The 27,915-nt window shown below is 40.2% G+C and overlaps 3 protein-coding genes across 4 annotated transcripts; all 3 read left to right on the top strand.

The window, feature by feature from the left end:
- Positions 1-802: 802 nt before the first annotated feature.
- Positions 803-1,964, top strand: LOC104104282 (uncharacterized). Its single transcript, XM_009612327.4, has 2 exons — positions 803-1,081; positions 1,391-1,964. Exons 1-2 carry the CDS (start codon positions 959-961, stop codon positions 1,802-1,804), a joined length of 537 nt encoding a protein of 178 aa, XP_009610622.1. The 5' UTR covers positions 803-958; the 3' UTR covers positions 1,805-1,964.
- Positions 1,965-11,160: 9,196 nt separating this feature from the next.
- On the top strand, positions 11,161-16,527 carry LOC104106635 (uncharacterized). The gene is made up of 2 exons (XM_070176267.1): positions 11,161-12,009; positions 16,435-16,527. Exons 1-2 carry the CDS (start codon positions 11,161-11,163, stop codon positions 16,525-16,527), a joined length of 942 nt encoding a protein of 313 aa, XP_070032368.1.
- A 1,012-nt stretch (positions 16,528-17,539) lies between these two features.
- On the top strand, positions 17,540-27,526 carry LOC104116559 (ras-related protein RABH1e-like). 2 transcript variants are annotated; one of them, XM_070174988.1, is made up of 6 exons: positions 17,540-17,780; positions 25,711-25,781; positions 26,204-26,292; positions 26,480-26,591; positions 26,790-26,880; positions 27,048-27,526. In XM_070174988.1, the coding sequence occupies exons 1-6, from the start codon at positions 17,664-17,666 to the stop codon at positions 27,189-27,191; spliced, it is 624 nt and encodes a 207-aa protein (XP_070031089.1). In that variant the 5' UTR covers positions 17,540-17,663; the 3' UTR covers positions 27,192-27,526. The 2 variants fall into 2 exon arrangements, with proteins under 2 accessions (XP_070031089.1, XP_070031090.1); XM_070174989.1 differs by having other exon boundaries at positions 17,635-17,780; positions 25,649-25,781.
- The last annotated feature ends 389 nt before the right edge of the window (positions 27,527-27,915 follow it).

The following is a 27,915-nucleotide window of genomic DNA, read 5'->3' as shown; positions in this document are numbered from 1 at the left end:
TCGATGCTAGTTAAAATGGTCAAGAGAACTTTACATTATGATTTGCGATCTCTTCCCACCGTAAATTATAGTATAATCGCAAAATCTAAAACTTTTTGCATAAGTAAATAAGATCTCGTAAGCTCAACTTATTCATTAGTTTGAAGAATTTGAAATACCAACGACTAACTTCCTTTTATTTTGAATATTTTCTAAAGAATATAGTTAAAGAACCTCGGCCCATGCAAAAAGTTTCACAAACGTTCGTAAAAGAAGAAAGATTTTTTTTAAAAAATGTGCAGTATAGTTAAAGAAAAGCAGAATGGAGAAGATAGATCATCAAAGTTATAGGAGATAAATGCATATCTGTGAGAGCCAAACCTACTACCTGGAATAAATTATCGGTGTCAGTTCTAAATAAGTTTGTTTAAAGAAATACTTATAGAAGTCATCAAGTCAAGTGAACAATAAGAATCTATCTATTCCTCTTCCATTCTCCTTCATTGTTACAAAATTTGGTCGGTGTGCTTTGTGTACTTAGACGTTCTCGAAACCAAGGAAACGTATTAATAATTCTAAAAGACGAACCGTTTCTTATTAAATGAAAGGTCAACCATTTTTTAGAAGCTAAAAGGTGTCAAAATGGTTGTTTTGTAAAGTCGCACCTTTTAATGCATTTTCAGACACTTATAAACTTTTAAAAAATAAAATAAATAAACAAAAAAGGCCAAAAATGAGAAAAAAGATAAGTAGGAATCATGAGAAAGCCACATCACCTTCCTTTTCCCCTGCTTTATTTGCTGTTAGGCAGTGGACAAAAAATGTAGTAGAGTGCTAAAGCCCACGCACATTTTAGGCCCAACCCACAGTTTTACCCTCTTTCCCTAGACTGACTATTCGAGACGCCATTGCTGAGAGTTCCGTATCACTCTACACGACTGCAATCTGCACATCTCCGAATTCGTAAATCAAAAGAATCATGGGAAGTCGATTAGGAAGAAGAGTTGTAAACTTCGCTAATCTTCCGATTAAGCTTCTCATGCCTTCTTCTTTCTCCAACATCACTGAGATCTCCCTCAAAACCATCCCCTCTGCTTCCAAGGTAACATCTTTTTTATTATATTTCACATCATTATCCCATTTTATGCTATGGCGTTTGGCTCGAAACATAATTAAAAAAAAAAAAAAAAATACTTTTGAAACAAGCCATAGGTATTTGTATGACTATAAATTTATCTTATTAAGGTAAAACGAAAAGTTTTAAGTTAAGTAGTTTTTAAATACAATGGCAGGCAACCCTTCAATCCCAACATAAGCTATATGAATCTTCAATATTCATTTTGTTCTATTCAATAATTCGGGATTCTCTGATACAAAAGATTTTAATTTTTTCTTGGAATTTTATGTATAGATTGAGATAAAGAGGGTATTGGAGTCATTGTACGGCTTTGAAGTTGAAAAGGTCCAAACTTTAAACATGGATGGAAAGAAGAAGAAGAGAGGTGGGCTATTAATTGCTAAACCAGACTACAAAAAAGCTTATGTTACACTTAAGAACCCTTTGTCTATATCGAGGGATCTTTATCCTATACGAATGATCGAAGAGGAAAAGAAAAATATGAGCAAGAAATCTAAGTCTAGCATTGTTGATGATGAGCCTAAGAAGATGCATTGGCTTGACGAGAAGAGAGACATGAGGAGTAGTTCAGAGAGGAGATTCAGTCGTGGTCGTGATCGTGAACATGGTGGAGAACGTTCTTCAGATGTTGGTGCTGCAGCAGCAAAGTTCCCTTGGAGTAGTATGAGGTCTTATGCTCCTAGGTAGATCATCTATTTTCTTTGGAATAATTTGAATTTTCTTGGAAATGTTGCTAGTTTAATTCTGAAAAGCTATATGGAGTTTTATGGTTTTATGTTAACTAGCTTTATGGAACGCATGTGTACCTATATTAATAAATACATTTTTTTTTTTAAAATTACGTAAATATTATCAAACTATGTACGTCCGTCTCATATTATCTGTCATGATTCTCTTGTACACGTCTCTTAAGAAAAATTAATTAGGATGAGATTTTGACTACTTTACTCTTATTCATGTCGTAATATTTAATCTTTCTTCATTGGTATTTGAACAAAGTTATCCATAATTGAGGTGTTTGTAGTCTTCAGGGATAATTATTACTAAGAGTAAAAAAGGAAAAAAATAATCAATTTTGTTTTGAACTTCTAAAGTGATAAATAATTTGAGACAACTATTTTTAGTAACCACGACTGATAATATGAGACAGAAAGAGTATTTGACTAATATAAATTATATAACAAAAGTTAAAAATAATATTCTAGAAAATGCTGAATGTTGCCATTTCGTTAGCTCAATAAATGAAGAAATCATGTTTGACATAAGTTTTTAGATGCTTTATGGTGATTTATGAGGACATCTGTGGTCTTATAAAAATTATTGTTATTTTAGTGACTTAATACTGAAAACAAAACACAAAAGAGAATAAAAAAGTTGGTCTTGTAGCTGCCAAAAAATTAATATTGACAATGTAAAGTCTAAAAAATGACTACCGTTAAATTAATATCTTACAATAAATAATTTAATATAAAAAAATATAGTGAAGCATCATCATTTGTTAAACTAAATGCAAGAAAAGAAAAAAAAATGACAACTTGTTTACAATACATTTTTTCCCTACTATTCCATCCTTCAATTTCTTATGATACATATGATTTATTAGTATAATTTTGATATATAAATTTCAATATCTTATTTAAGCTCACTTGGGTTTGTGCTTTAACATGTAAAAGTTCTGCAAAAAAATTAAAGTACATTATAGTTATTATTACTATAATTATATTATTTTCAATGTAGTCTTGTCATTTGTAAACTTATTTATAGATAATATTTTTACTCGTCCTAATATGTTTATAGGTTTGATTTACGATGTATCAGAGACTTCAATAGTTGTGAACTTGAAATTACAAAGTCTAAAAAATAATTACGGTTGGGTTAGTATTTACGATAAATAGTTTAATTAAAAATTTCCCAAAACTTTCAACAGGTAAATGTTTCATTTTCAAATGGCAAGAGGAAAATACACCTCTATGTCTACATGTCAATATGTATGTGAAGTCATGAATGACGCTTACAACATGAGGAAAATGCATCTCTATGCATGTATGTCAAGTGTGCATGTCGAATGCAATGCAACTCAGTGATAAAACTATATGCATACTCTCAGAGTACTCAATCACACTGTCTCATACTTTTCACTCATCACACTCAATCACTCAACACACTTAGCCACTCAGCACTGAACAGGGCAGATCCAACCCTCAACACTCTCAGTCACTCAACATTATACAGGGCAGATCCAGCCCAAATGAATCAATAGCAGCTGCACTCACTGTGGGTGTGCAGACTCCGGAGGGGCAGATCCAGCCCAAGTGCTATAATAAGCCAATCATGGCATGAATCAATAAAACCTGCTGCGGCGTGCAGCCCGATACCATCATGAATCAATAATACAGGGCAGGTCCAGCCCAAGAATAATAAATCCTGCTGCGGCATGCAACCCGATCCCATCAATACCACTCACAATCCGACCCTTAGGCCCCAACTCAGTCATCAATCTTTCTAGTCTCTCGGGCTCACAATGACATAAAAATCAGCCCAAAATGATGATATGAAGTATCAATAAATAGCAACAGAGACTGAGATATGATATGCAAATGAACGAGTATGACTGAGTATGTAACTACAATTTAAGCAAATAACTTCACAATAAATATGACCTTAGTGGGACCCAATAGAATAATGATATAGCCTAAACATGGTTTCTAACATGGACTACATCTCAATTACTTAAAAGCTCAAAGTCAACCAAAAAAGTCAAACCCGGACCCGCACCTCAGAATCCGACAAAACTCACAAAATCCGACAACTCATTCAATTACGAGTCCAACCATACTAGTTTCACTCAAATCCGACTCCGAATCGATGCTCAAAACTCAAAAATTCACTTTATGAAATTTTAGACAAAACCCCCCAATTTTCTCTTTAAAATTCACAATCCAATTACCAAAAAATGAATATTAATCCGTGAAATACAATCACAAACGAGTCAAGAATGCTTACCCCAATCTACGTGGTGAATTTCCTCTCTCAAGTCGCCCAAACCGAGCTCCAAAAATTCAAAAATGGGTAAAAAATATCAAACCCTCGAACTTAAAGCATTCGGCCCAGCACTGTTCATATTTGCAGACAGTAGGTTGCTTCTGCGGCAAAATTCTTCGCTTCTGCGAAAGCAGTTTGGCCCAGTTCCCCTCGCACCTGCGGTAAAACAATTCCGCTCCCGCGAAGCTCGTCGCGTCTGCGTTCCAATTCATCGTACCTGCGCTGTCGCAAGTGTGCCAATTTTCTCGTTGCCAGCCTTCCATTTCCGCTTCTGTGCCTCATTCCTCCTACCCGCGACTCTCGCACCTGCGCCCAGTGGTCCGAAGGTGCGACCATACCAGACTTTGCCCAGAACAAGCCTCCTTCAGCAAATACAACATGCGACAAAAATGATCTGAACCTTATCCGAAACTCATTAGAGCCTCTCGGGACACCGTTCAAATATATTAACAAGCCCCATAACATAACACGGACCTACTCGAGGCCTCAAATCATGCATAACAATATCAAAACGACAAATCACACCTCAAATCGAACTTAATGAACTTTTGAACTTTCAACTTCCAAAACTCGCACCGAAACATATCAAATCAACCTGTAATGAGCTCAAATTTTGTACACAAGTCCCAAATGACATAACGAAACTATTCAAATTCCCGGAATCACAATCCGAACCCGATATCATCAAAGTTAACTCCCGGTCAAATTTATGAACTTTTCAAACCTTCAAATTTTTAACTTTTGCCAATTAGCGTCGAAACCTTCTAGAAATATCCAAATGCAAATCAGGGCATACGCCCGAGTCCAATATCACCATCCAGACCTAACTAAACCATCAAAACTCCAATCCGAGGTCAAATACTAAAAAGTCAAACTTGGTCAACTCTTCCAACTTTAAAGCTTAAATCATAAAATTTATTTTTCCAAATCAATTCCGAATAATCTAAAAATCAAAACCGGTGATTCACACAAGTCATAATACATCATACGATGCTGCTCAAGGCTTCTAATAGCTTAACGGAATACAAATGCTCAAAATGACCCGGTCGGGTCATTACATTTTCCCTCACTTAAACATACGTTCGTCCTCGAATGTGCCAAGAGTCGTTCCAAAGCAATCAAACCGCCGTGTGACCTTACCATGCACATACCCGGGGGTGATCCCACGTCACCCTACTCCATATAGGCTCGGCAACACAACATAACTGAAGATCATTACTTTAACCTTAGTCCGTAAGCCTTAGAACCCAATTTCCAACATCCGTAATCCCTCACAAGACCCGAATCTCACATTTATACACTGTATAAGTCTGAATATGCTATATCGGGCAATAATCTTAACCCAAGATGTAATAACATAATATACCACATTACTCGAATACTTATAGCAATAACTTCCGACCGCAATAGCTGCTCAAACACACCCGGTACCAGTAATAAACCTCATCTCAAACGAAACCTCGTTCCAAAACCTTCGTACACTATCGATAATGAAAGAAACACACAAAAACTCATAATCACTCATCAGATCAACAAGTCATGGAGCCCTCTCTCGTCCGACAAGAACCAAAGCCAAATCCTAATCCGACTTCCGATATTACTCTTCTAAACACACCGTAATCAAATTTGATAGCAATCACCTCAGGCCCAAAGACTTCATCTCATCAAATACAAGCTACTCTACAGACATGCCACACCAATACTACCAGAGCCACAAACCGTGCAATCCGTGCACCAATACGCAACAATTCAAATGCACTCAAAAATAAAAAATGACTCAAATGAGAGAACTATTCCGCAAGCTCAACAAGTACCACCACAACGCAATGCTAAGAACCCATCACACTGTAGAACCAAAACACACGAATCTAACACAAAGGATCATATCCCAACATAACTTTGCTATAATGCGCGACCCTATCCAAACACCAGCCCATATAAAAACTAGCCAAAAGCAACTCAAGAACATCAAATAATGTCAAAGGAAACAAACACAATCTATAGAGGTCGAATCTTTAATCAAAAGTCCAAAGTCAATACAAAAGTCAAACCCGGGCTCGCACCTCGGAATCCGAAAAACTCACAAAATCCGATAACTCATTTAATTACGAGTCCAACCATACTAGTTTCACTCAAATCCGACTCTGAATCGATGCTCAAAACTAAAAAAATTCACTTTATGAAAATTTAGACAATTCCTACCTCACCCCTCCCCCCTCCCCCTAATTTTCTCTTTAAAATTCATAATTCAATTACCAAAAATAAAGATTAATCCGTGAAATACAATCACAAACGAGTCAAGAATGCTTACCCCAATCCACGTGATGAATTTCCTCTCCCAAGCCGCCCAAACCGAGCTCCAAAAATGGATAAAAATATCGAACCCTCGCACTTAAAGCATGTTGCCCAGCACTGTTCGCATTTGCGGACAATAGGTCGCTTCTGTGACGTTTGCTTCTGTGGCAAAATTCTTCGCTTCTGCGAAAGCAACTTGGCCTAGTACCCCTCGCACCTGCGGTAAAACAATTCTGCTCCTACGTAGCTCGTCGCGTTTGCGCTCCAATTCATCGCACCTGCGACAGCGCATGTGCGCCAGTTTTCTCGCTGCTGCGACCACAGTGCCAACCTTCCCGTTCCGCTTCTGCACCTCATTCCTCGCACCCGCGACTCTCGCACCTGCACCGAGTGGTCCGCAGGTGCGACTTTGCCCAGAACCAGCCTACTTCAGCAAATACAACATGCGACAAAAATAATCCGAAACTCATTCGAGCCCCCCGGGACTCCGTCCAAATATACCAACAAGTCCCATAACATAACACGGACCTACTCGAGGCCTCAAATCGCACATAATAACATCGAAATGACGAATCGCACATCAAATCGAACTTAATGAACTTTTCAACTTTCAACTTCCAAAACTCGCGCCGAAACATATCAAATCAACCCGGAATGAGCTCAAATTTTGTACACAAGTACCAAATGACATAACGAAACTATTCAAATTTCTGAAACCACAATCCGAACCCGATATCATTTAAGTCAACTCCCGGTCAAACTTATGAACTTTCCAAACCTTCAAATTTTTAACTTTCGCCAATTAGCACCAAAATCTTCTAGAAATATCCAAATGCAAATCCGGGCGTACGCCCAAGTCCAAAATCACCATCTTGACCTAACGGAACCATCAAAACTCCAATCCGAGGTCAAATACTAAAAAGGCAAACTTGGTCAACTCTTCCAACTTTAAAGTTTCAATCATGAAATTCATTCTTCCAAATCAAATCCGAATAACCTGAAAATCAAAACCGACGATTCACACAAATCATAATACATCATACGATACTGCTCAAGGCTTCAAATAGCTGAACGGAATACAAATACTCAAAACGACCGGTCGGATCGTTACATTGCATGATACATACCAGTGATTTCAAGGTTCTTTCCTTATTGCACTATTATCCCTCAAGAAGTGGTCAATGGATGAATTTTGATGGATAGAATCACTTGTTTTCTTACTCATAACTTTTCCTGGATGAATTTTCTCTAAATATCTTCCAAGAAATTGAACTGTAGTGTCTTCTAACATCCCGAATGTTTCAGCCCGTGAGATAGCATTCACATGATTTAAGGACTGTGATGGTGTTGTTCCTGATGGAAGGGCGGAAAATGTGGAAAATTCATTCCTTTGCTTCTGTCATCTGATAAAGGTTATGAATCTTTGTTTGGGCACACAGTTTTTATTAAACGTGTCTTTGGATCGGACTTTGTGGATGGAAGTGATGTACTCTTTAATGGTTAGGGGTTCAGTAGGTGGCGTCTTAAATTCCAGTAAAGTACAGGGTCTATTGACAGTGCAAATAAAGAGAATGTTGCTAAAATCATGCAAATAGAAGATTCAGCTAAGTGATCATTTGTAGCTTAAGACGAATGTGTGTGTGTGTCTGTTGAAATCGCAGGACAAATTTGTTTACCTTCTCATTTTATACCACCCGCCAAAGGGTGAAAATCATTTACGCCCCCTTTTATCCGATGTAATATATTGGGGAGAGGTAGTTAGGCAGGACATGTCATTGTTCCATCTTATCGAGGATATGACCCACGATAGAAAAGCGTGGAGGTCGAGAATTGGGGTTGTAGGTTGACAGATAGTAGTGTGTTCCTCATAGGCTTACCAGTAGTACTAGGATTATTTTTGTATTATCTTATTCATGGTCTTTACTATTACATGCTATGTCATTCGCGCCCATTAACTTAATATATTGTTGTTACTATTGTTTGGTACTTGTTGCTTTATCTCCATTGTTCTTTGAGCCGGGGGTCTATCGGAAACAACCTCTCTACCTTTATAAGGTAGGGGTAAGGTCTGCGTACACACTATCCTCCCCATACCTCATTTATAGAAAAATACTGGGTTTGTTGTTGTTGTTATTGTTGTTGTTGTTGTTGTTTATCCGATGTAATGTCTATTTTGTCTTTGTCATATTCAATCCTCCGTCTATGCACTACCTTTTTATATTGTATATGATATTTTATTTTTTAACCTAGGTATTTTACATATAGTATAAATAATTTTTTAAATCATATTACAGATATTATTTAAATTTATTAACATTATAAGTGGAATAATCATTCTATGAATTTTTTAATCTAACACTGTTTTTACTATTGTTATTTTATTATAAACGACTTTGATGGTCATTAATGAAATATTTTCTAAATTATAATTTAAAATTCAGTTACAATATATATATATATATATATATATATATATATATATATATATATATATATATATATATATATATAATCTTTCAAAAATTTATTACTCCATCCGTTCCAATTTATGTGAACCTAATTATTTTTAGTCAGTTTTCAAAAGAATGACCCCCTTTCTTTATTTGAAAAATATTTAACTTTATGAGATGATTTACAGCTACACAAAAATCTCTTGACTTATTTTAAACCACAAATTTCAAAAGTCTTCACTTATTACTTAAGTTCAGTGCCCAATTAAATAAGTTTGTAAAAACTGAAACTGAGGAATTTAAAATCTACCTCTAATCTTATTAACTATCTTGTTTTACCTGCATTGAAAAATATCGGACAAGTTCTCGCTCTCTTTTATTTTTCACTTATGTAAATAAATATAGTATTTTTATTAGTATTTAAAAAATTAAGTTTTTCTTATTCTGCTCATTTATTTTATAATAGGATATTATTTACTAATATAGCTAATTACTATTTTCACTATTTTTTTTCTTGAAATTAATTTTCAAGTCAACATAGATTGAAAAAATTAAGGAAAAAATTATAATTATAAATAAAGAGAAAATAAAGACAAAGTTTGAGAATGTGAGGGTAAAATGGGCATTGTAAAATAATAATTAATATAAAGGGGGGAGAATGATTATTGTTCAAAACTGAGGGGGAGTTTAATTTTGAAGGTAAAGTTAGGGGTTTAAATGATTTTCACCTCTGGGTTTCTTAATGTTTATGCTCAGGGTAAACATAGAACTATGACCTGTATATCTGAATGCAATTCGAGCTTGGTAAAGTAGTGGGCTGTACATTATGAATGGGGATATTTTGGCATCAATTTCTTTCGCCCACCGTTTTCCCCAGGTTATAACAGATTCCCATGGTTAATGTGGTCTATGGTGTCCAACGGCCAAGTGTCTTGATCTGTATTTGTCTTCTAATTCCCACCCATGACATGGATGAATTCATCCGTTCTCAACCAAACTATCTCAGACTTGAGCCTTGGAAATGGTGATAAATTCCTGTTAGGAAGCACTTTTTTTTTTAAATTTTATTTTATAAAATGAGTGTTACACTACATGAATTCAAATTAGTCCGCAAGTGTGTATCGAGATATCTATTGCTCGGGTAAAGAAAGAATGACCGAACAAAATTGATAAATGTAGGCACTCATCCTTCCAATTGATCTAAGACATTCGAGTTGAAGTAATTTCACTACTCAAAAGTAGAAGAGAACAGAGATTTGCCTTACAAATTGTAAGAATAATAAATTCCACTTTTACTCTGAACAATGTCATGGGTAATTTGCTTCCTCTTGGGATTGGTATCGCTGTCCTAGGCTTGACATTTCCATGATTAAAGAGGAATATAGGCTTTTCATATAACACAAGAAATCTAAGAGGAAGTGAAGTGTTGTGCTGAAAGTCAACATACGTGCGTGAGCACTCGAAGAGCTTTTTTTTTTTTTTTTTTTTTAATTTTTAAAAAAGTTAAAATGAAATCGATGTGACCAACTAGTCATGCAAAGTAATGCCTTGCATGTTAATCATAACTACTCATTTCAGAAAAGAATTGAAAAGATGAAGAAAACGATACTTTACACGCTGCATATTTGTTTGGCATCTCCACCCCTACCAATCTAAGAGGTCACGATTGATCGTTTTGAACATTCAATCATTTGTGACGACATCAAATACTATAGATTTTTATAGGCATTTGGACAATAGTTGGTGGAGTTGAAGGAGACACACTTTTCAAACAATATTTTCAATATTTTATTAGTATTTTCACATTGTGAAGTTCAATATTTGCAAATATTGATGGCAAAACAAATATTGCAAATATTAAACTTCAGTATTTGCATACTCCGTTGTTTTCGGGATAGTGCTTGCGTAGTGACTCCTAAATTATAGTGGTTTTGGTGAGCGATGGTAGGGTAATGTCTTGTCCTCGGGGGTGTCAGTGCGGGGGAGGGGGTAAGAGGGTAAGAGGGCTAAGGGAGCTACTAGGCTGAGAGTGGGGTCTTAAAACATGGGAACTTTGACTGAAAAATCTGTAGAGTTAGCAAAGATTCTCGAGAAAAGGAAGATTAATATAGCTTGAATACAGGAGACTAGGTGGGTAGGAGATAAGGTGCGGGATGTGGGCAGTTTCAAACTTTGGTATTCTGGGAGGGTGGGGGAAAGAACTGGGTAGGTATCTTGGTTGATAAGGACCTCCATGAACTAGTGGTGGAGGTTAGGATGAGGGTTGATGACAGGCTGATGACTATTAAGCTAGTTATCGGAGGTTTTACTTTGAACACAATCAGTGCGTACGCACCCCAAGTAGGCTTGGATGAGGAAGTCAAGAGGCGTTTCTGGGAGGATTTGGATGAGATGGTGCGTGGTATCCCGCATAACGAGAAGCTTTTCATAGGAGGAGATTTCAACGACCACATTGGAGCGGCGTCTGGGGGGTATGATGATGTGTATGGTGGCTTTGGTTTTGGAGATAGAAACGGAGGAGGAACGTCTCTGTTGGACTTTGCTAGAGCATTTGATTTGGTGATAGCAAACTCGAGTCTCCCAAAGAAGAGGGAGCACTTGGTCACCTTCCGGAGTTCGGTGGCCGAGACTCAGCTTGATTATTTACTCTGCAGGAAGTACGATAGAGGTCTTTGTACGGATTGCAAGGTCATCCCAAGTGAGAACCTCTCGACCCTTCATAGGCTCCTAGTCATGAACCTTGAGATCACAAGGAAGAGGAGGAAGAGGGCGGTGTATAGCCAACATAGGATAAAGCGGGGAGCCTTGACGGAAGCTAAAGCGCAGGAGTTAGGGGTCAAGCTGGTGATTATGGGGGCATGGAGGAGTGGTGGGGACGCAAGCGCTATATGGACCGTGACTGCGCAATGCATTAGGGAAGTTGCGAGAGAGGTATCAGGGGTCTCAAAGGGTTACTCTGATGGTCACAAAGGAGACTGGTGGTGGAATGGAGAGGTGCAAGGAAATGTGGAAACCAAGAAAGCAGCGTATCTGAAGCTAGTTGAAAGTGTAGACGAGGAGGAGAAGAGGGTGAATAGGGAGCATTATAAGTTGGCTAAGAAAGAGGCAAAGCTAGCAGTTACGGCGGCCAAGACTGCAGCTTTTAGTCATTTGTATGAGGAACTCGAGGGCCGAGGTGGGGATAAGAGGTTGTTCAGGTTAGCCAAGGCGCGAGAAAGGAAGGCGCGTGACTTGGACCAAGTGAAGTGCATCAAGGACGAAGAAGGTAAAGTTTTGTTGGATGAGGGGCTTATTCGTCGGAGATGACAGACCTATTTCTGTAACACCCCAGAAAACTTCAAAGTACTTAAGTGTAAAGCCCGATAAAATATGCAAAGCAAATAATATTTCATGGTGCCGGACTAAGCTTACGTATTTGAGGATTGTAACTTTTTGGGTTGAACAATGCACGGGAAAGTAAAGGAAAATTTTTGCCGGAAATGTGTATTTATGCGGTCCATTATGCGATCGCATAATCACTCTGCATGCCGCATAATGGCCGCAGAAGTGAGCAAGTGTGGGCTATTCTGGAAGCAGTTATGCGGTCGACTATGCGACCGCATAGTGACCGCATACACAGGCAGTTCTTTTGGCTATTTTGTAATCAAATATGCGACCGATATGCGGTCCACATATCGCATACCTTGTTCCAGAGCTCCAATTTTGGGTTTTTAAAACCCGACCCTATTTCGTTAAATACACTCTTTGGGTCATTTTTGAGCCATAATCTGACATTTTAGAGTGAGAGAGGGTACCCTAGAGTGAGAAGGTATTCTCCAATTATTGTTCTTCAATTCTTGCCCAAGTTTTGAAAGATTGAGAAGGGAAGCTCACTAGGTTTTCATCCTAGAGATAAGATTCTACACCCTAAACCCTAATTTCGAAATCATCTGAAAATGAGTAATTAGCAAGATAATTTTTGGGCATGAGAGTTGATTATTTTACATGCATGTGATATCAAAGGGTATAGGAAGATTGTTGAGCTAAAAATGATAAAGATTGGGCATGAGAGTTGATTATTTTGATTCGATTTATTATATTTCTACAATAGATTGAAGTTGCTAAGAATTCCGGAACGTTTTAGAGTTTAAGGAAGCTCAAGTGAGGTATGTTGGCTAAAATCTTCTCTTAGAATTGAATCCCACGATAATCATGTAAATTATGTAAGTCCCGAGTGATTCATTATGAAATTGGCTATTTCGAGTAAGATTTGGTTGAAAGATATATGTTCAACAAGCATCCCAAATGCTCTATTCATGTTATGTTACCAATTGAGGATGTGTTAAAATATAGGCTGTGTATTAATAATGTTTCGACTTTAAGTCAAGTTCAAATGAAGGCTATTATGTCAAATTTTGTGAAGTATCTCTATGTGCATTAGACTCTAAATTGCTCACATGTGTACTACATACTTTGATTTGAATTGTGTTTATTGTTGATGATGAGGATGATATTTGAAATTGATAATGTGAGCATGAAATACTGAATATGGTCAACGTGCCAAGAATGATCTTATAATTATGGCCACTAGTGTCAATGAAATGAAAAGATATTAAAGTATTATGAAATGCGATGATTGATATAAAAAGGTTGATGTCTCTAATGAGATGGCCTAGCCGATCGGCTCGTGACCGGACTGCGTGTTAAAAATGGTGGTATTGATATTGAGAGTAATTGTGGTTGATGTCCCTAATGGATGGCCTAGCCGATCGGGTCGTGATCGGACTCCGTGCTAAAAGTATGGTGGCATTGGTATTGTGAACATTGGTATTGCGGACAATGGTAAATCGATACTAAAAATCTCCCAATGTGAGATATGGAAATTAATTTGAACACTGTCTTGATCCTAAATTGAGGTTTGATGTTGATTAAGGCTTTTATTGATATTATGATAATCTTGTTTGTATTAATTGTCATTCTATTGAGAGGGTATTTAGTTATACATACTAGTACTATTCGACAGTACTAACGTCCCTTTTGCCGGGGGCGCTGCATCTTTCAATGGATACAGGTGGTTCCACAGTAGGAGATATTGATCAGCGATAGTAGTGCACCATCTTTCCAGCTGACTTGGTGAGCCTCACTTTATTCCGGGGTCATGAATCTTTTGTACTTGTGTATCCTGTTTGAGGTATAGTCGGGGCCTTGTTGCCGGCATTATCATTGTACTCTTCTTTATCTATAGAGGCTCCGTAGACATAGTGTGGGTTGTGTATTGGTGTTGGGGAAAGACAAACTATGTTATGTTGTGGTTGTATTACTTGTCCATTTGAAAAATGATGAAACTATTGGTAAGAAATTGGTAATTGCAGACATGACTACTTTATTGTTTAATTAAGGAAAACATATATTCTCTTTATTCATGAATGAGTTTGGGTAGAAGGAATCTAATAGGCTTGCTCGGTCGGGTTCACTCGGTTGAGCGCCGCTCGTGCTCCTCGGTTTTTGGGGCGTGATAATTTTCATAGTCTCTTGAACGATGAGGGGGACAAGAGCATTGCACTGGGTGATTTGGAACTCTCCGGGAGTCGTTGCGACTTTGGGTATTGTAGGCGGATTAGAGTTGATGAAGTTGAGAGGGTTATGCATAAGATAAGCAGGGGCAAAGTGACCGGGCCAGATGAAATCCCGGTAGAGTTTTGGAAGAGTGCGGGCAAGGCAGGCTTGGAGTGACTCACTAGGTTATTTAATGTCATGTTTAGAACGAAGAAGATGCCCGAAGAGTGGATGTGGAGCACGATGGTTCCTGTATATAAGAACAAGGGTGATATCTAAAATTGCAATAACTATCGGGGTATCAAGCTGCTTAGAGTGGTAGAGCTAAGGGTGAGGAGAAGTGTGTCTATTTTCGAGAATCAGTTTGGGTTTATGCCGGGGCGTTCGACTACAGAAGCCACCTTGTTAGGAGATTGATGGAGCAGTATAAGGAGAGAAAGAAGGACTTGCATATGGTGTTCATCGACTTAGAAAGGGCATACGATAAAGTCCCGAGGAAGATTTTGTGGAGATGTTTGGAGGCTAGAGGTGTACCTGTTGCCTACATTAGGTTGATTAAGGACATGTATGATGGAGTAAAGACCCGAGTGAGGACGGTGGGTGGGGACTCAGGCTATTTTCCGGTTATGATGGGGTTGCATCAGGGGTCGGCACTCAGCCCTTTTTTGTTTGCTCTGGTGATGGACGTACTGACGCGCCATATCCAAGGGGAGGTGCCGTGGTGCATGCTATTTGCAGATGATATTGTATTGATTGACGAGACGCCAGACAGTATGAACGCGCAATTAGAGTTATGGAGGCAGACCCTGGAATCTAAAGGTTTCAAGTTGAGCAGGACCAAGACAGAATACTTGGAGTATAAGTTCAGTGGCGAGACTCACGGAGGGGAAGGGGAAGTGAGGCTGAACTCGCAGGTCATCCCTAGGAGAAGGAGTTTTAAGATGGGGAGATTGATGAAGTTTTTACACATCGTATTGGGGCGGAATGGATGAAATGGAGATCGCTTCTGGTGTTTTGTGTGACAAGAAGATGCCACCAAAATTTAAGGGTAAGTTCTACAGAGTGGTGGTCAGACCAAGGATGTTGTATGTGGCTGAGTGTTGGCCAGTCAAGATTGCTCATGTCCAGAAGATGAAGGTAGCAGAGATGAGGATGTTGAGATAGATGTGCAGTCACACCAGGTTAGATAGGATCAGAAATGAAGTTATTCGCTACAAGGTGGGTGTGCCCCCTATTTAGGACAATATGCGGGAAGCGCGACTTAGGTCGTTTGGTCATGTGAGGAGGTGGAGCACAGACACCCCGGTGAGGAGGTGTGAGAGGTTGACATTGGAGGGCCTACGGAGAGGTAGAGGTAGGCCAAAGAAGAGGTGGGGAGAGGTGATTAGGCAAGATATGACGCAACTTCAGCTGACCGAGGACATGACCCTTGATAGGAAGGTATGGAGGTCGAGGATTAGGGTAGTAGAGTAGGTAGTCTAGAGTGTTCATAACAGTAGTATTGGCTCACAGTCTTGCTTTCTGTTGGTAGTAGGTTTTTATGACTAACCGTTGTTTCTTTCATTGTTGATCGCATTATTGTCTTGTTGTTTTTATTCTATTTTTATATGGCTTTTTGTTACTGTCCTCCTTGTCTATATTTTTATTAATGTGGTGCTTATGCTTTCCTGAGCCGAGAGTCTATTGGAAACAACCTCTCTATCCTCACAAGGTAGGGGTAAGGTCTGCGTACACACTACCCTCCCCAGACCCCACGGTGTGAGATAATACTGGGTATGTTGTTGTTGTTGTATTTGCATACTCCTAAACTTCATGAAATGTTCTACGACCAAATGGAAATCAAATCTTAACATCACAATGTAGAGGGTTTGGTTTCTTGACAAGCTTACTATTTTTCGCAAAACAACTATTTCGTCTGATTATGGGTGATTGTATCACCTAGAAGTTTCGTTGCTAATAAAAACGTTGAAATTTCTTTTTGGTGTTACTTTTTAGTTGTCGGTAATATTAGGAAAATCGTCCAGTGAATCGACAATCCTTTATGGTATGGGATTATCTTTTGTTGAAAGAATAAAGGATATCTACTAAATAAAAGCATGGTTTTCATCCATATATTTTGGTTTTAAATTTCACGAAATAGCTCATGATCAGCATTTAAAGTCAATGTTACTTGATGTGTTAACGATTTTAATTGTAAAGTAACTGATTTTTCAAAAAGGAACGAATATGAGGACGGAAAAACTCCAATAGTCCATTTGGAACTTGAAATGATGTTTACTTCATTCATCTAATTCATCATCAAACAAATCTAATGGTAAGATGCAGAAATAATAAGTAATCCTTTAAATATGAGATATGATCATTTGTTGTTAACAATTAAATTTTTGACAATTTCAGAAACGATAAGATTACAAGCTAAAGTTAATTAAGGAGATACGTTTACTCAATATAGTAAGCTATAAAATTGGGTCATGTATATAGATAGTTTTAATAATTGCTCGTGTACCAGAACATGCACATAGATTGTTATTTTGTCATGGGAGAGTTGTAGTAAATAACCTCACAGAAATGGAACTCCCCTTAGACATGTGAACTGATTTCTCATCTTCATTGTCATAACATAAAGAATAAAAATAAAAAGAAGCAGACTTTTATCTTTCGAGATATGGATAGTTGAAAACTACAGTTTTGTGCACGATGATACATGTTGTAATTTTATGAAAAAATACATGAAAAAAAGAAATAAGTTTACTCTCGTTTGATGATATAAATGTTGTACTTTTATGAAAAATCAGGTCATACTTACCTATTGTGGTAGTTAATCTGCCTTATATATAAATATTACGGATCCGAGAATTATATGTCGTTATCTTTTGAGTAATCTGATAGTATGTATATATATATATATTTTTTTATTTTTTTTTTACATTGTTGATATACACAAGTTAAACTCTACTATTATTTCAAGCTCTATTAACTTTTAAGTATTTCTAAAGGCAAGTGTGTTGTATTAGGAAAATTGAGCAGGCTGACATTTGTTCGTTTAGTTGGCGGTTTCTTAAGAGAGCGGTATATAAATTGACAATTCAAAGGCAACCAGAGAGCCTGCCCTTCGTGCGTCTCTTTTCCCTAATTTTCTCTCTTTTCTTTCTCTTTCCACATTCAACCGAATTCAGATCTCATCATCTCAGGAAGTTTAGTTTGTGTGTAAGGAAAATCCAAAAATGGCGGTGGTGTCGCCATTAGCAAAGTACAAGCTGGTGTTTTTGGGAGATCAATCTGTGGGCAAAACCAGCATCATTACTCGCTTCATGTATGATAAATTCGACACCACTTATCAGGTCTCCTCTTTCTAATTTTCCATATTCTCATCTTTTTTTTTTTGTTTAGTCGGCATATATATAATTTAATGTTCAGTTTTTGTACCGTTCTTTGTTACTCTTGATAAGCCATCCATATGTTAATTATAGGGAGAATTTGATGCTTGGATTTTTATTTTTTGAGTTATTTGATTTCCCCTATGATAACGCTTCTTCTAAAATGAATATATTAAAGTGCAAAATACCCCTGTATGGTTCCTATGATAAAAGACTGAAACTTTAATTAAAATGGTAACGAAAATAAGCTAGTGAAGGAAGAACAATATGGAAAAGACGCAAAGAGCAGCAATTTTTTTCTTCGCCACTGGCTTTGTGTGCAGAGGTGGATCCAGCAATTAACACATATACTCTACATCCGCCCGAGAAAGTTGTTTACCCTCAGAAAGGGATAACAATTAAATTTGTAAGTGATTTTAAGGATACATGAATTAATTTAATACAAATGATAAATTGCATTAGATTAAACAGATAAAGGACGAGATAAATTATCAAACCGATTAAGAGGGGTGATCCCGGACTTAGTAACAGCCTTAATGAGATGTCTGCCCTCGATCCCGGACTCACAATAACGAAGCACTGATGAACAAGAATAAGAACTTTGAATAACAGAGAAAATACGAGTATATTGCCTTGATATACGTGTTACAATATTTCTAATGAATAATGAGACCCCCCTTTATATAGTAGGAGAGTTTTACCCTAAGTACAATTTCATAAAAGGTAAAAATCTTTCTTTTAACTAATCACCGGTTCTCTGCCGATATGTGTCGAGATCCACGCCGTGATATCCGGCCGGTCGCGGATATCACGGCCTTTTGTTGGTCGTGCTCGATTATTTGGTAATGCTCTCCGAGACTTTTGGGGTTCGAACCGGACCTGGGGGTCAGGGCCCCGATACTTTCGAGGGCGGGTGTTTTGCCCGGACCCCGGACCAAGGGGCTCCTTGCCTCGATTCCGGTCCCTTGTCTTTACGTTTCTTGCTCCGTTCACTTTATCGGAAACCAAGGCGTCCCACGGGCTCGGTTTCACCTGTATACAGATAGTCCCCTCGTTTCTCGGAGAATGAGTTTACGGAAACGACGAGAAATGACACGAGCACCTCGATTCCTTCTTGAATTCGCCGTGACATAATGACCTCAAACGCGTGTCGGCCATCGGCAGACCGTCCCTGGACACGAAACGGCGTGAAGCCTCTATAAATACTACCCTCCTTCGTTCATTTTTTACTTTTGACCAAGCTTCTACCTTCGTACCTTCAGGATATTACTGCCTTTCTTCATACCCCAACATTTTTACTTTCGTTCTTCAAGAGTTTTTAGCAAATCACAAGTTTTCATTTATCTTTTACCCAAACCAACACGTTTGATTTCCTCGGCAAGCTTTTACCCTTCATCTCCTAATCTTCCTTCTCACTTCTCCTAACGTTTTTCTAGATAACAATGGCGAAGACTTCTAAAACTGTTCCCCAAAAAGTTGCTACTTCTTCTTCACGCCCGACCACTAAAGTCGAGGAGACCGCTCCCGATGTGGTTGACCTTGAGAGGTCCGCTCCGGGCGTGGCTACCGATGAACCGGCAGCCGAGCCTCCCTTGAAAATGTTCGTCCCCGGGGGGTGTTCGGTCGCGGACGACTTCAAGGTCGAAAAACCCTTATCGGTGCAAGGCCAATACGAGGCGGTTTCTAGGTATTGCTCCATCACCGAGGCCGTCCTTCCTGCAGTTCGTAAGGACTGCAGCTAGGCGGATAAGGACATAGTAATTCCCGGGCCCGATGACGACATTACTACCCATATGGAGGGGTATGTGAGTGTTTACACTTACCCCTTCACACTGGGCCCGGTGGACTCAGTTATTCTGGACTTCTGTAGGAGGTATGAAGTGTGCCTCGGTCAGATCCACCCAACACTGTGGAGGATCGTAATCCTCCTCCGATTCTTTGTGAACAAAATCGACTCCTGCTAGTTCACCATCGATCATCTACTCCGCGTGTATAGTCCACGAATCTTCCGGGGGACTGATAAAGCTCGTACGCCGGGCCAACAAAGGCCCATTTTCAAGCATCGACGAGGATCGGTATCGGGGCTGGCAAGGACGCTTTGTCCGGGTGAGGACCGCAGAATTGATCCCTGCCGAGTTCAGGCCATTCCCTGAAAAGTGGAATGTATCACGTAAGAATAGCTTTATTTTAAATGTCGATTTTATGTTTTATCTCCCTTTTTCTCATCGGTATTTGCTGTGGTGCAGCCCTTGCTCGAGTCCCAAACGCCATTCCTCGGCTCAAGGAGTGGATCGAGGGCATTTGCTTGCAGATGCCTTATTCTGAGCGCTCATGGCGCGAGCTCTCGAAGGGTCATTGGGAGGCTCGTTCTCACGGTAAGATCTCTTTCCCGAATAAGTAATTTTTAGCATCACATTCTCATTTCCTTTCTGTTCTTTTTGCAGGCTTGCCTAAGACCATTGAGCTTAGGCCTTCAGTAGGGGATGAGGACTTGTCCGTTGATCCCCACGCCTCGGGACAGCTTGGGGCTGCTGCAAGAGAGAAGAAGAAAAGAAAGGCTCCGAGTTCCCCGAGCTCGTAGAAGAAGAAACCAAGGAGAAGATTGGCCCGCAAGCCAAAGGAGAGTTCTGGCTCTCGAGCACCCGACTCGGACTCACTTTATCGGCTCAGGGATAAGCCCGAGGAGGATGATATTCTTGTGGCCCGTAAACCGATCTCCCCCGAAGAGCGGTTGGTTGTTGACAGGGAGATTCATGAGGCTGATCTCCCTCAGATTAGGGAAGTCGATGAGGAGACCGGAGCCGAGACTTCCCGGGATGCCGGCCATGCCCCGAAGGAGACACTCGGTGTAATAGACATTTCAAGGTCGCCTTCTTATACCGAGTCCATGCTGGAAGAGGCTCAAACGACAAAGGAGCGATCCAACGAAGAGGCTCATGGTGCGGACGATCCCCTCAGTTTTGTTTTGAAGGTGTGGACTCCACCGCCCTGGAAGACTTCTCCGGGTTGGGTGATTTGGAGGTGCCGAGGAAAGACCCATCTTCGAAGGTCTGCGGGCTGAACTCGAGCCCAAAATTAATCAACCGGTTCCCCATCCCGAGCATGGATCCCGACCGAAAGCAGTCAATAATCATCACCGTACCGGAGGATGCTCGGGTTCTTTCTACCCCTGTTGGTGTAGCTAACTACCTTCGGTGCCTGGTAACCGAAGAAGACCAGGCAAAAATAAATGAGGTGGATAACGCCGTGCTTGTTTAATGAAGCACAGCAGGCGCTGAACCGGGTAAGGCGTCATTACACTCTTTCATCTTCGGATTTAGTTTTTGATATCTCATGCCTTTTTGTTTTCTTTATATTTTTGCAGGCCTCGGTACTTCATCATAAAAGTTTCCTCCGGTACCAGGCTGAGGTTAACTAGCTCGAGGCTGAGGTCAAGGAGCTTGCTGAGAAGAGGGACATGTATAAGCTTTCAGCGAGCAACGTGAAGAAGAAGCCAAGAGTCTCCGGGCTGAGTTGGATGCGGCTCAAAAGGAGCATGCCGACCTGGTGGAACAAGTAAAGATTTTTGAAGTTAGTGATGATGAGTTAGACATGGAGACTAACGGCCAAACCCCGCAGGTCAAGCTGAAAGTTGACAGGATCGACTAACTCCGAGCCGAGATGGACGAGGTCAAGGCTATGGCCGAAGGGTGGAAAGGAAAAATGGACCGATTGGCTTCGGAGAAGGAGACTGCCCGGGAGCAGCTGGCATCAGTGGAGGTCCAACTCCGAGTGGCCGAAGCATGGGCTCAACGAATCGAAGACCTCCGGTCTCAACTGGGCTTGGCCATTGCTGAACACGATGCCCTCGGCAAGGAGCTCGAAACAACGAAGTCTGCATCGGAAATAACCAGGGCTGATGCTGCAGAGATGGTGGCCCAGTACAGGGCTGATGCTGAGGCAGCCCAGGACCGCCTGAAAGTTACAGTCGAGTACATGAAGTGGTTGTCCCGAAGGGAGGCTCTCGAGGAGGCCCATGCCCGGGGTTTCGACCTGTCGGCCGAGATCGAAAATGCGAAAAGGCTCGAGGTAGAGGCCAAGAAGCTGGCTGACCCCGAGGGTGAGGAAGGTTCTAAGGGCTCTGGCGAACCCGAGGATGGAGAAGACCCCAACGGCTCCGGTGACGAGGCGGGTTTTGGGGAAGATCAGGCTTAGGTGCCTTAGGGATTTTTCTTTGTTTTTGCATTTTGTTCATTTTATTGAGGCCGTTATCGTTGGACTTTGTAAAAGACTTTTATTGCAATGTATATAAGGATTTTTTCCCTTTGGCAATTTTTGAGTTCGTTTCTTTTGGCTTCCCCTTTATGATTGCAAAGTTTTCAAATGCCTTAGCATGTAAATTTTGTTTGAATCTTGTGGGGGGCTCGGTATGACCGAAAGCTTCCCCTGAAGTGCTTGTTTAGATGTTTTTAGATTATAGATTTGCCGAGGGTAGACTTTGAACCGGTTTGGAATTTTTGAAGGCCTTTATGTTTCAATTACGGGTTACGGACGTCTCCGAGCCTTTTCTAAGGTGGCTGTAGCCTTTTGAGTTCAGGTACTGCCTAATAGGCTTTGTACCTACGGGCTTTGATACCCGAGCCGTCCGAACTTGCCTTGGATGACAGTCCCCGAGTGGGGGTGATCTCTTGGATCCGGATAGAGGCGACCCTTGGGCTCGATATCCTTAAGGAAAAATGTAATAGTCTTAAGGGGCAAAATATGTGTCTGTAAGGTAGAAACTTTCTTTCATTCCTGTGCGCGATATACAAGATTGTAAGTATGTACAAGCTTCGTGTTATGGCTTAGGTGGTCTACGCGGGCACAATTCACTTTGACCGTTTGGCCCTTACAATAAATCCTATCCACCGAGCCCAGACTGTTCAAGCATAAAGTTTTCTTCCTTGCTAGAATTATTACCCGAGGGTGATGGCCACCAGTATTCCAGGTCGATCGTCGAGAGGGCTCGGATACTATTGATGCGACCATCGATTCCGGTTCATAACCGGTCTTTGATTCTAAGTTAGCACGATCCACTGTTGTCTCGTTAAAAATCTTGCTGGAAAACCCATTTGGGACAAAACTGGTTCAAGGAAAAAAGAGTGCAACGCGTGCTTTCAGGCCTAACAACTGCATCATTCTTTGGCTGTTGCCTGCAAGTGTTAGTCCAATTCGCAATATATGTAAGGAAAAGAATGAATGGGGTCGTACTTCAACAGTAGTATCATTTTAAGTGGGTCACGTTCTAGTTGTTTGGTAGTTGTTCACCGTTCCCTGCTTCGAGTTTGTATGAACCTTTACCGGTAATCTCGATAATTCGATATGTTCCTTCCCAATTCGGTCCCAACTTTCCTTCGTTGGGGTTTCGGGTGTTCAGTGTCACCTTTCTTAACACCAAGTCCCCGATATTGAAGTGTCGGAGGTTGGCTCTCCGGTTGTAATACCTTTCGATCCGTTGTTTTTAGGCGGCCAATCGGACGAGGACGGCCTCACGCCTCTTGTCCAATAGTTCCAGGCTCGTGCTCATGACCTCACCGTTTGACTCTTCAGTCGCATATCGGAACCTGAAACTCGGTTCTCCTACCTCGACCGGTATTAGCGCTTCGACGCCATAGACCAACGAGAATGGGGTGGCCCCAGTAATAGATTTTGAGGTCGTACGGTATGCCCACAGGACTTCGGGCAAAATTTCCTTCCATTTTCCTTTGGCATCGGTCAGTCTCTTCTTAAGGTTTTGGAGTATGGTCTTGTTTGTAGACTCTGCCTGCCCGTTCCCACTAGGATGATAGGGTGTCGATATGATCCCTTTAATCTTATGATCCTCGAAAACTTTGCTCACCTATTAGATTTTTCTTCAACTGCTCTGAAGCCAATGAGTTTCGGGGATTGAGTCCTTGGGTGAAGGCCTGAACGGCCCAATCATCTACGACCGGAGGCAGGTCCATCCGTTCCATTTGAAACCTCGATACAAATTCCCTGAGCATCGCGTTATCTCTTTGCTTTACTTTAAAAAGGTCCGATTTCCTGGTTTCGACCTTGATGGCCCCGGCGTGCGCTTTTACAAAGGCATCTGCAAGTATAGCAAACGAGTCAATAGAATTAGGGGTTAAGTTGTGATACCATATCATAGCTCCTTTCGACAAGGTCTCTCCGAACTTTTTCAACAGAACGGATTCTATTGCATCATCTTCCAAGTCATTTCCTTTGATTGCACACGTATAAGAGGTCACATGTTCGTTGGGGTTAGTTATCCCATTATACTTTGAAATTTCGGGTATACGGAACTTCTGCGGGATCGGCTTCGGAGCTGTGCTTGGAGGGAACGACTTTTGGACAAATTTTTTGGAATCCAGGCCCTTCAGTATCGGTGGTGCTCCCGGGATTTGGTCGACCCTGCAGTTATAGGTCTCTACTTTTTTCTTTAAACCCGATTCCACCCATTTTGTCAGTTCCTCAAGCATCTTTATTATCTCGGGGTTGGTCCCGAATTTTGCTTCACCCGGCATTTCTGTGGCTGGTTCATTCTGCGGGCGTTTTCCCGAGACGATTCGGGCTCAACTCTGCTGGGGGCTCGGCTTTGGTTCTGCAACTGGGCTATCGTTGCTTGTTGAGCCTGTGCGCGTGATCCCATCACCTTCGCCATCGTGTGTGCTCTGGGCTATCGACCGAGCTCCCCCGCGAATGCTGTTTTCGGGGTAAGTAGGCAAGTTTGCTTCGATAGACACGTGTGAGTTAGCATCAATCGGATCAACGACTGGGACTCCGTTGGGGTCAGCAGGGGGCACCTCGTTGCTGGGTACCACGTTGTTATTTTCGCCATGGTGGCCGGACCCAGCATCCACGTTCAAATGGGCAGATTGAGAGTTTGACATTTTTAATCTGACCTGAAATTAAAAGCTCAAGAAACAAGTGTAAAATAGAGTGTGTTGTGGAAATTTGTATCAAATTGCCACTATTATCCTTAGCCCCATGGTGGGCGCCAAATTGTTTACCCTCAAAACGGATAACAATTAAATTTATAAGTGGTTTTAAGGATACGTGGATTAATTCAATACAAACGATAAATTGTGTTAGATTAAACAAATAAAGGACGTGATAAATTATCAAATCGATCAAGAGGGGTGATCCCGGACTTAGTAACAGCCTTAATGAGATGCCTGCCCTCGATCCCGGACTCACAATAACGAAGCACTGATGAACAAGAATAAAAACTTTGAATAGCAGAGAAAATAAGAGTATATTACATTGATGTGCGTGTTACAATGTTTCTGATGAATAATTAGACCCCCTTTATATAGTAGGGAAGTTTTTACCCTAAGTACAATTTCATAAAAGGTAAAAATCTTTCATTTAACTAATCACTGGTTCTCTGCCAATATGTGTCGAGATCCACGCCGTGATATCCGGCCGATCGCGAATATCACAACCTTTTGTTGGTCGTGCTCGATTGTGTGGTATTGCTCTCCGAGGCTTTTGGGGTTTGAACCGGACCTGGGGTTCATGGCCCCGATACTTTGAAGGGCGGGTGTTTTGCCAGGACCCCGGACCAAGGGGCTCCTTACATCGATTCCGGTCCCTTGCCTTTATGTTTTTTGCTCCGTTCACTTTATCAGAAGCCGAGGCGTCCCACGGGCTCAGTTTCACCCGTATACAGAAGTATATGAGGACTTAAAAGATTGAAGTGATTGACTAGGAAAAATATCTTTCTACTCTATTTCTGAATACATGACTTACAGCTGTGCGTAATACTCTTCACGCGTCTATTAGAGAATACTCAGTTCTTAAAAGTGATCTCATTTGGTGATTGCTTCCAGATTATCAATTAAATCAGTGTGAAGCTCTTCCCTCCCCCCCCCCCCTCCCCCCATATATGCAGGCTACCATTGGTATTGATTTTTTATCAAAGACAATGTACCTTGAAGATCGAACAGTTCGCTTGCAGCTCTGGTACTCTCTCTCTCTCTCTCTCTCTCTCTCTCTCTCTCGTTTTTAGTTTTGATTAGCTAGATTGTTTCAGCTAATATTATTTATTTTAAACTTATCTGTAGGGTGTACTCGAAAATGTGAAAGAGAAGCGTGAATTAATTATAGCTAGAATAGTCTTTATAAAGACTAATTAGTTTTCAAATGCACGTCTTTGTTCCATCTGCTTTTGTTATTCAGTTATTCTTATGTTAGGTGATATGAGAAAATAGCAGACTTGGAGAAAAAGAGAACTCGAAATAATAATTTATTCATGTTACTGTAATCTTTGAATTTTATTAATGATGACGATATTGGGCAAGAGAGACTTTATTGGACTAGCAATTTAGCATGAACAATGAATCAGGCATTTTATTTTTTCTAAAGCATTATCTGCACCCACGCAGGGATACTGCTGGTCAAGAGAGATTTAGGAGTCTTATTCCGAGCTACATTAGAGATTCTTCTGTTGCTGTGATTGTATATGATGTTGCCAGTAAGTGATTTCTTGACGTAGAATATTTCTACATATAACTATGCCCTGCCCTCTATGGTCTAAATTTATGTTTGGCGATAATAAAAGTTTCCAAGGGATCGGAGTCTATAAATAAATTGGTTCTCTATATTGTATGATATTCATTTCTTTGTTTAATGGTTTTGGTGATAAATCATCATATCTGCAGACCGCCAATCATTTCTTAACACTTCAAAGTGGATTGAGGAAGTACGTACTGAACGTGGCAGTGATGTCATTATTGTTCTTGTTGGGAACAAAACTGATCTTGTTGATAAAAGGTATGGTGTGGATGGATCGATGTTTTCCTTTTGACAACTGCTTTACCTACTTATGCAGCCGTGTACTTCTTAGATTATTTTCCTCTGTATTCTGGGTATGACTAAAATGTTTCTGCCGGTCAGTTGCACACTAGTGTATGGATCTTTTTCATGTCAGTTCCATCATTTATCTTACAGTGATGATGCTGATTTAAACAGGCAAGTCTCCACAGAAGAAGGAGATGCTAAGGCTCGTGAATTTGGAGTAATGTATATAGAAACCAGTGCTAAAGCTGGATTCAATATCAAGGTACAGACACTCTTAAGTTCCTTGCTGCAATTATCATTGAAATTCATTTGCATTGAATGAGGATCAGATATCATATCCTGATCAGTTAGTTCTGCTCAGAATGGCATCATTTCTTTTCATAGTCAAATTGCAGCATGATCCTAAGAATATGAAATTGAAAATTGCAGCCTCTATTCCGAAAGATTGCTGCTGCGTTATCTGGGATGGAAACACTATCATCAACAAAAGGGGAAGATATGGTTGATGTTAATTTGAAGCCTACCACAAATACATCCCAAAATGAGCAGCAAGGGGGAGGTTGTGCATGCTAGCTATATAGATTGTACTTGAAAGACGAAGAAAAAGGATAAAGAATGTAGACTTTTTCTTCATGAGGTACAACAACTTGTTATGACTCCATCAAAGAGGTAGCTGACGACAGTCTGCTCTACATGACCATTAAGGATTTATTTGTTAGTGTCATCGCATTTTTGTTTATTTCTTGGTAAAACTCCTTGTGTTTATATGTCATGGTTCCTAGCTAGTTCATGAACCTTTTGTTTTGGATAAGTCTCCGAGCTGAATATATAATGAATTGCCATATGTATTTTACATTCATTTTAGCTTGTTGTACCACCTATTATTTATTGATACACCACTTAACATATCGGGGGGAGTTCTTTTTCATTTGTCAAAGTTCTCCCAACACGCGCAGGTTCTTTGCAGACATTGATGAGGTGCATCTTTTTGAATCTAACGATATATCTTCATAATCAATTCATTCCAGTTTTCTGATGCGTTACTTTGCTGCTGCCATCATAAAACAGTTTCGTAGAATCATATATTCTTCCTCCCCACCCCCACCCCGGGGCACCCCCTCCTTTGCGCCGAAGCTGGGAATTGGGGTGCAAATGAGCCCCGCTGAGTTGGAAATAAGCTGTTCAAGGTGATTTGGTTTGTTCATTGATGAAAACAAGTTTTGTTTTAGTTCAGTACAAGTTGAGCTCGAGTATCTTCGCAATTTCAGTGTATTTATGGATCAACTTGACAGTATAA

This window comes from Nicotiana tomentosiformis, chromosome 5, assembly GCF_000390325.3.
Source record: "Nicotiana tomentosiformis chromosome 5, ASM39032v3, whole genome shotgun sequence".
NCBI classification, from domain to species: Eukaryota; Viridiplantae; Streptophyta; class Magnoliopsida; order Solanales; family Solanaceae; genus Nicotiana; species Nicotiana tomentosiformis.
The sequence above is the reverse complement of the archived record's forward strand: the minus strand, read 5'-3'. Positions and strand labels throughout refer to the sequence as shown.

Coding starts and splice junctions, on each gene's coding strand:
- LOC104104282 (XM_009612327.4), top strand. CDS start 959: ATGGGAAGTCGATTAGGAAGAAGAGTTGTAAACTTCGCTAATCTTCCG. Junction 1,082..1,390: donor CCATCCCCTCTGCTTCCAAG/GTAACATCTTTT, acceptor TTTTATGTATAG/ATTGAGATAAAGAGGGTATT.
- LOC104106635 (XM_070176267.1), top strand. CDS start 11,161: ATGAGGGTTGATGACAGGCTGATGACTATTAAGCTAGTTATCGGAGGT. Junction 12,010..16,434: donor ATAAGTTGGCTAAGAAAGAG/GCAAAGCTAGCA, acceptor GTTACTTTTTAG/TTGTCGGTAATATTAGGAAA.
- LOC104116559 (XM_070174988.1), top strand. CDS start 17,664: ATGGCGGTGGTGTCGCCATTAGCAAAGTACAAGCTGGTGTTTTTGGGA. Junction 25,782..26,203: donor ACAGTTCGCTTGCAGCTCTG/GTACTCTCTCTC, acceptor GCACCCACGCAG/GGATACTGCTGGTCAAGAGA. Junction 26,881..27,047: donor AAGCTGGATTCAATATCAAG/GTACAGACACTC, acceptor TGAAAATTGCAG/CCTCTATTCCGAAAGATTGC.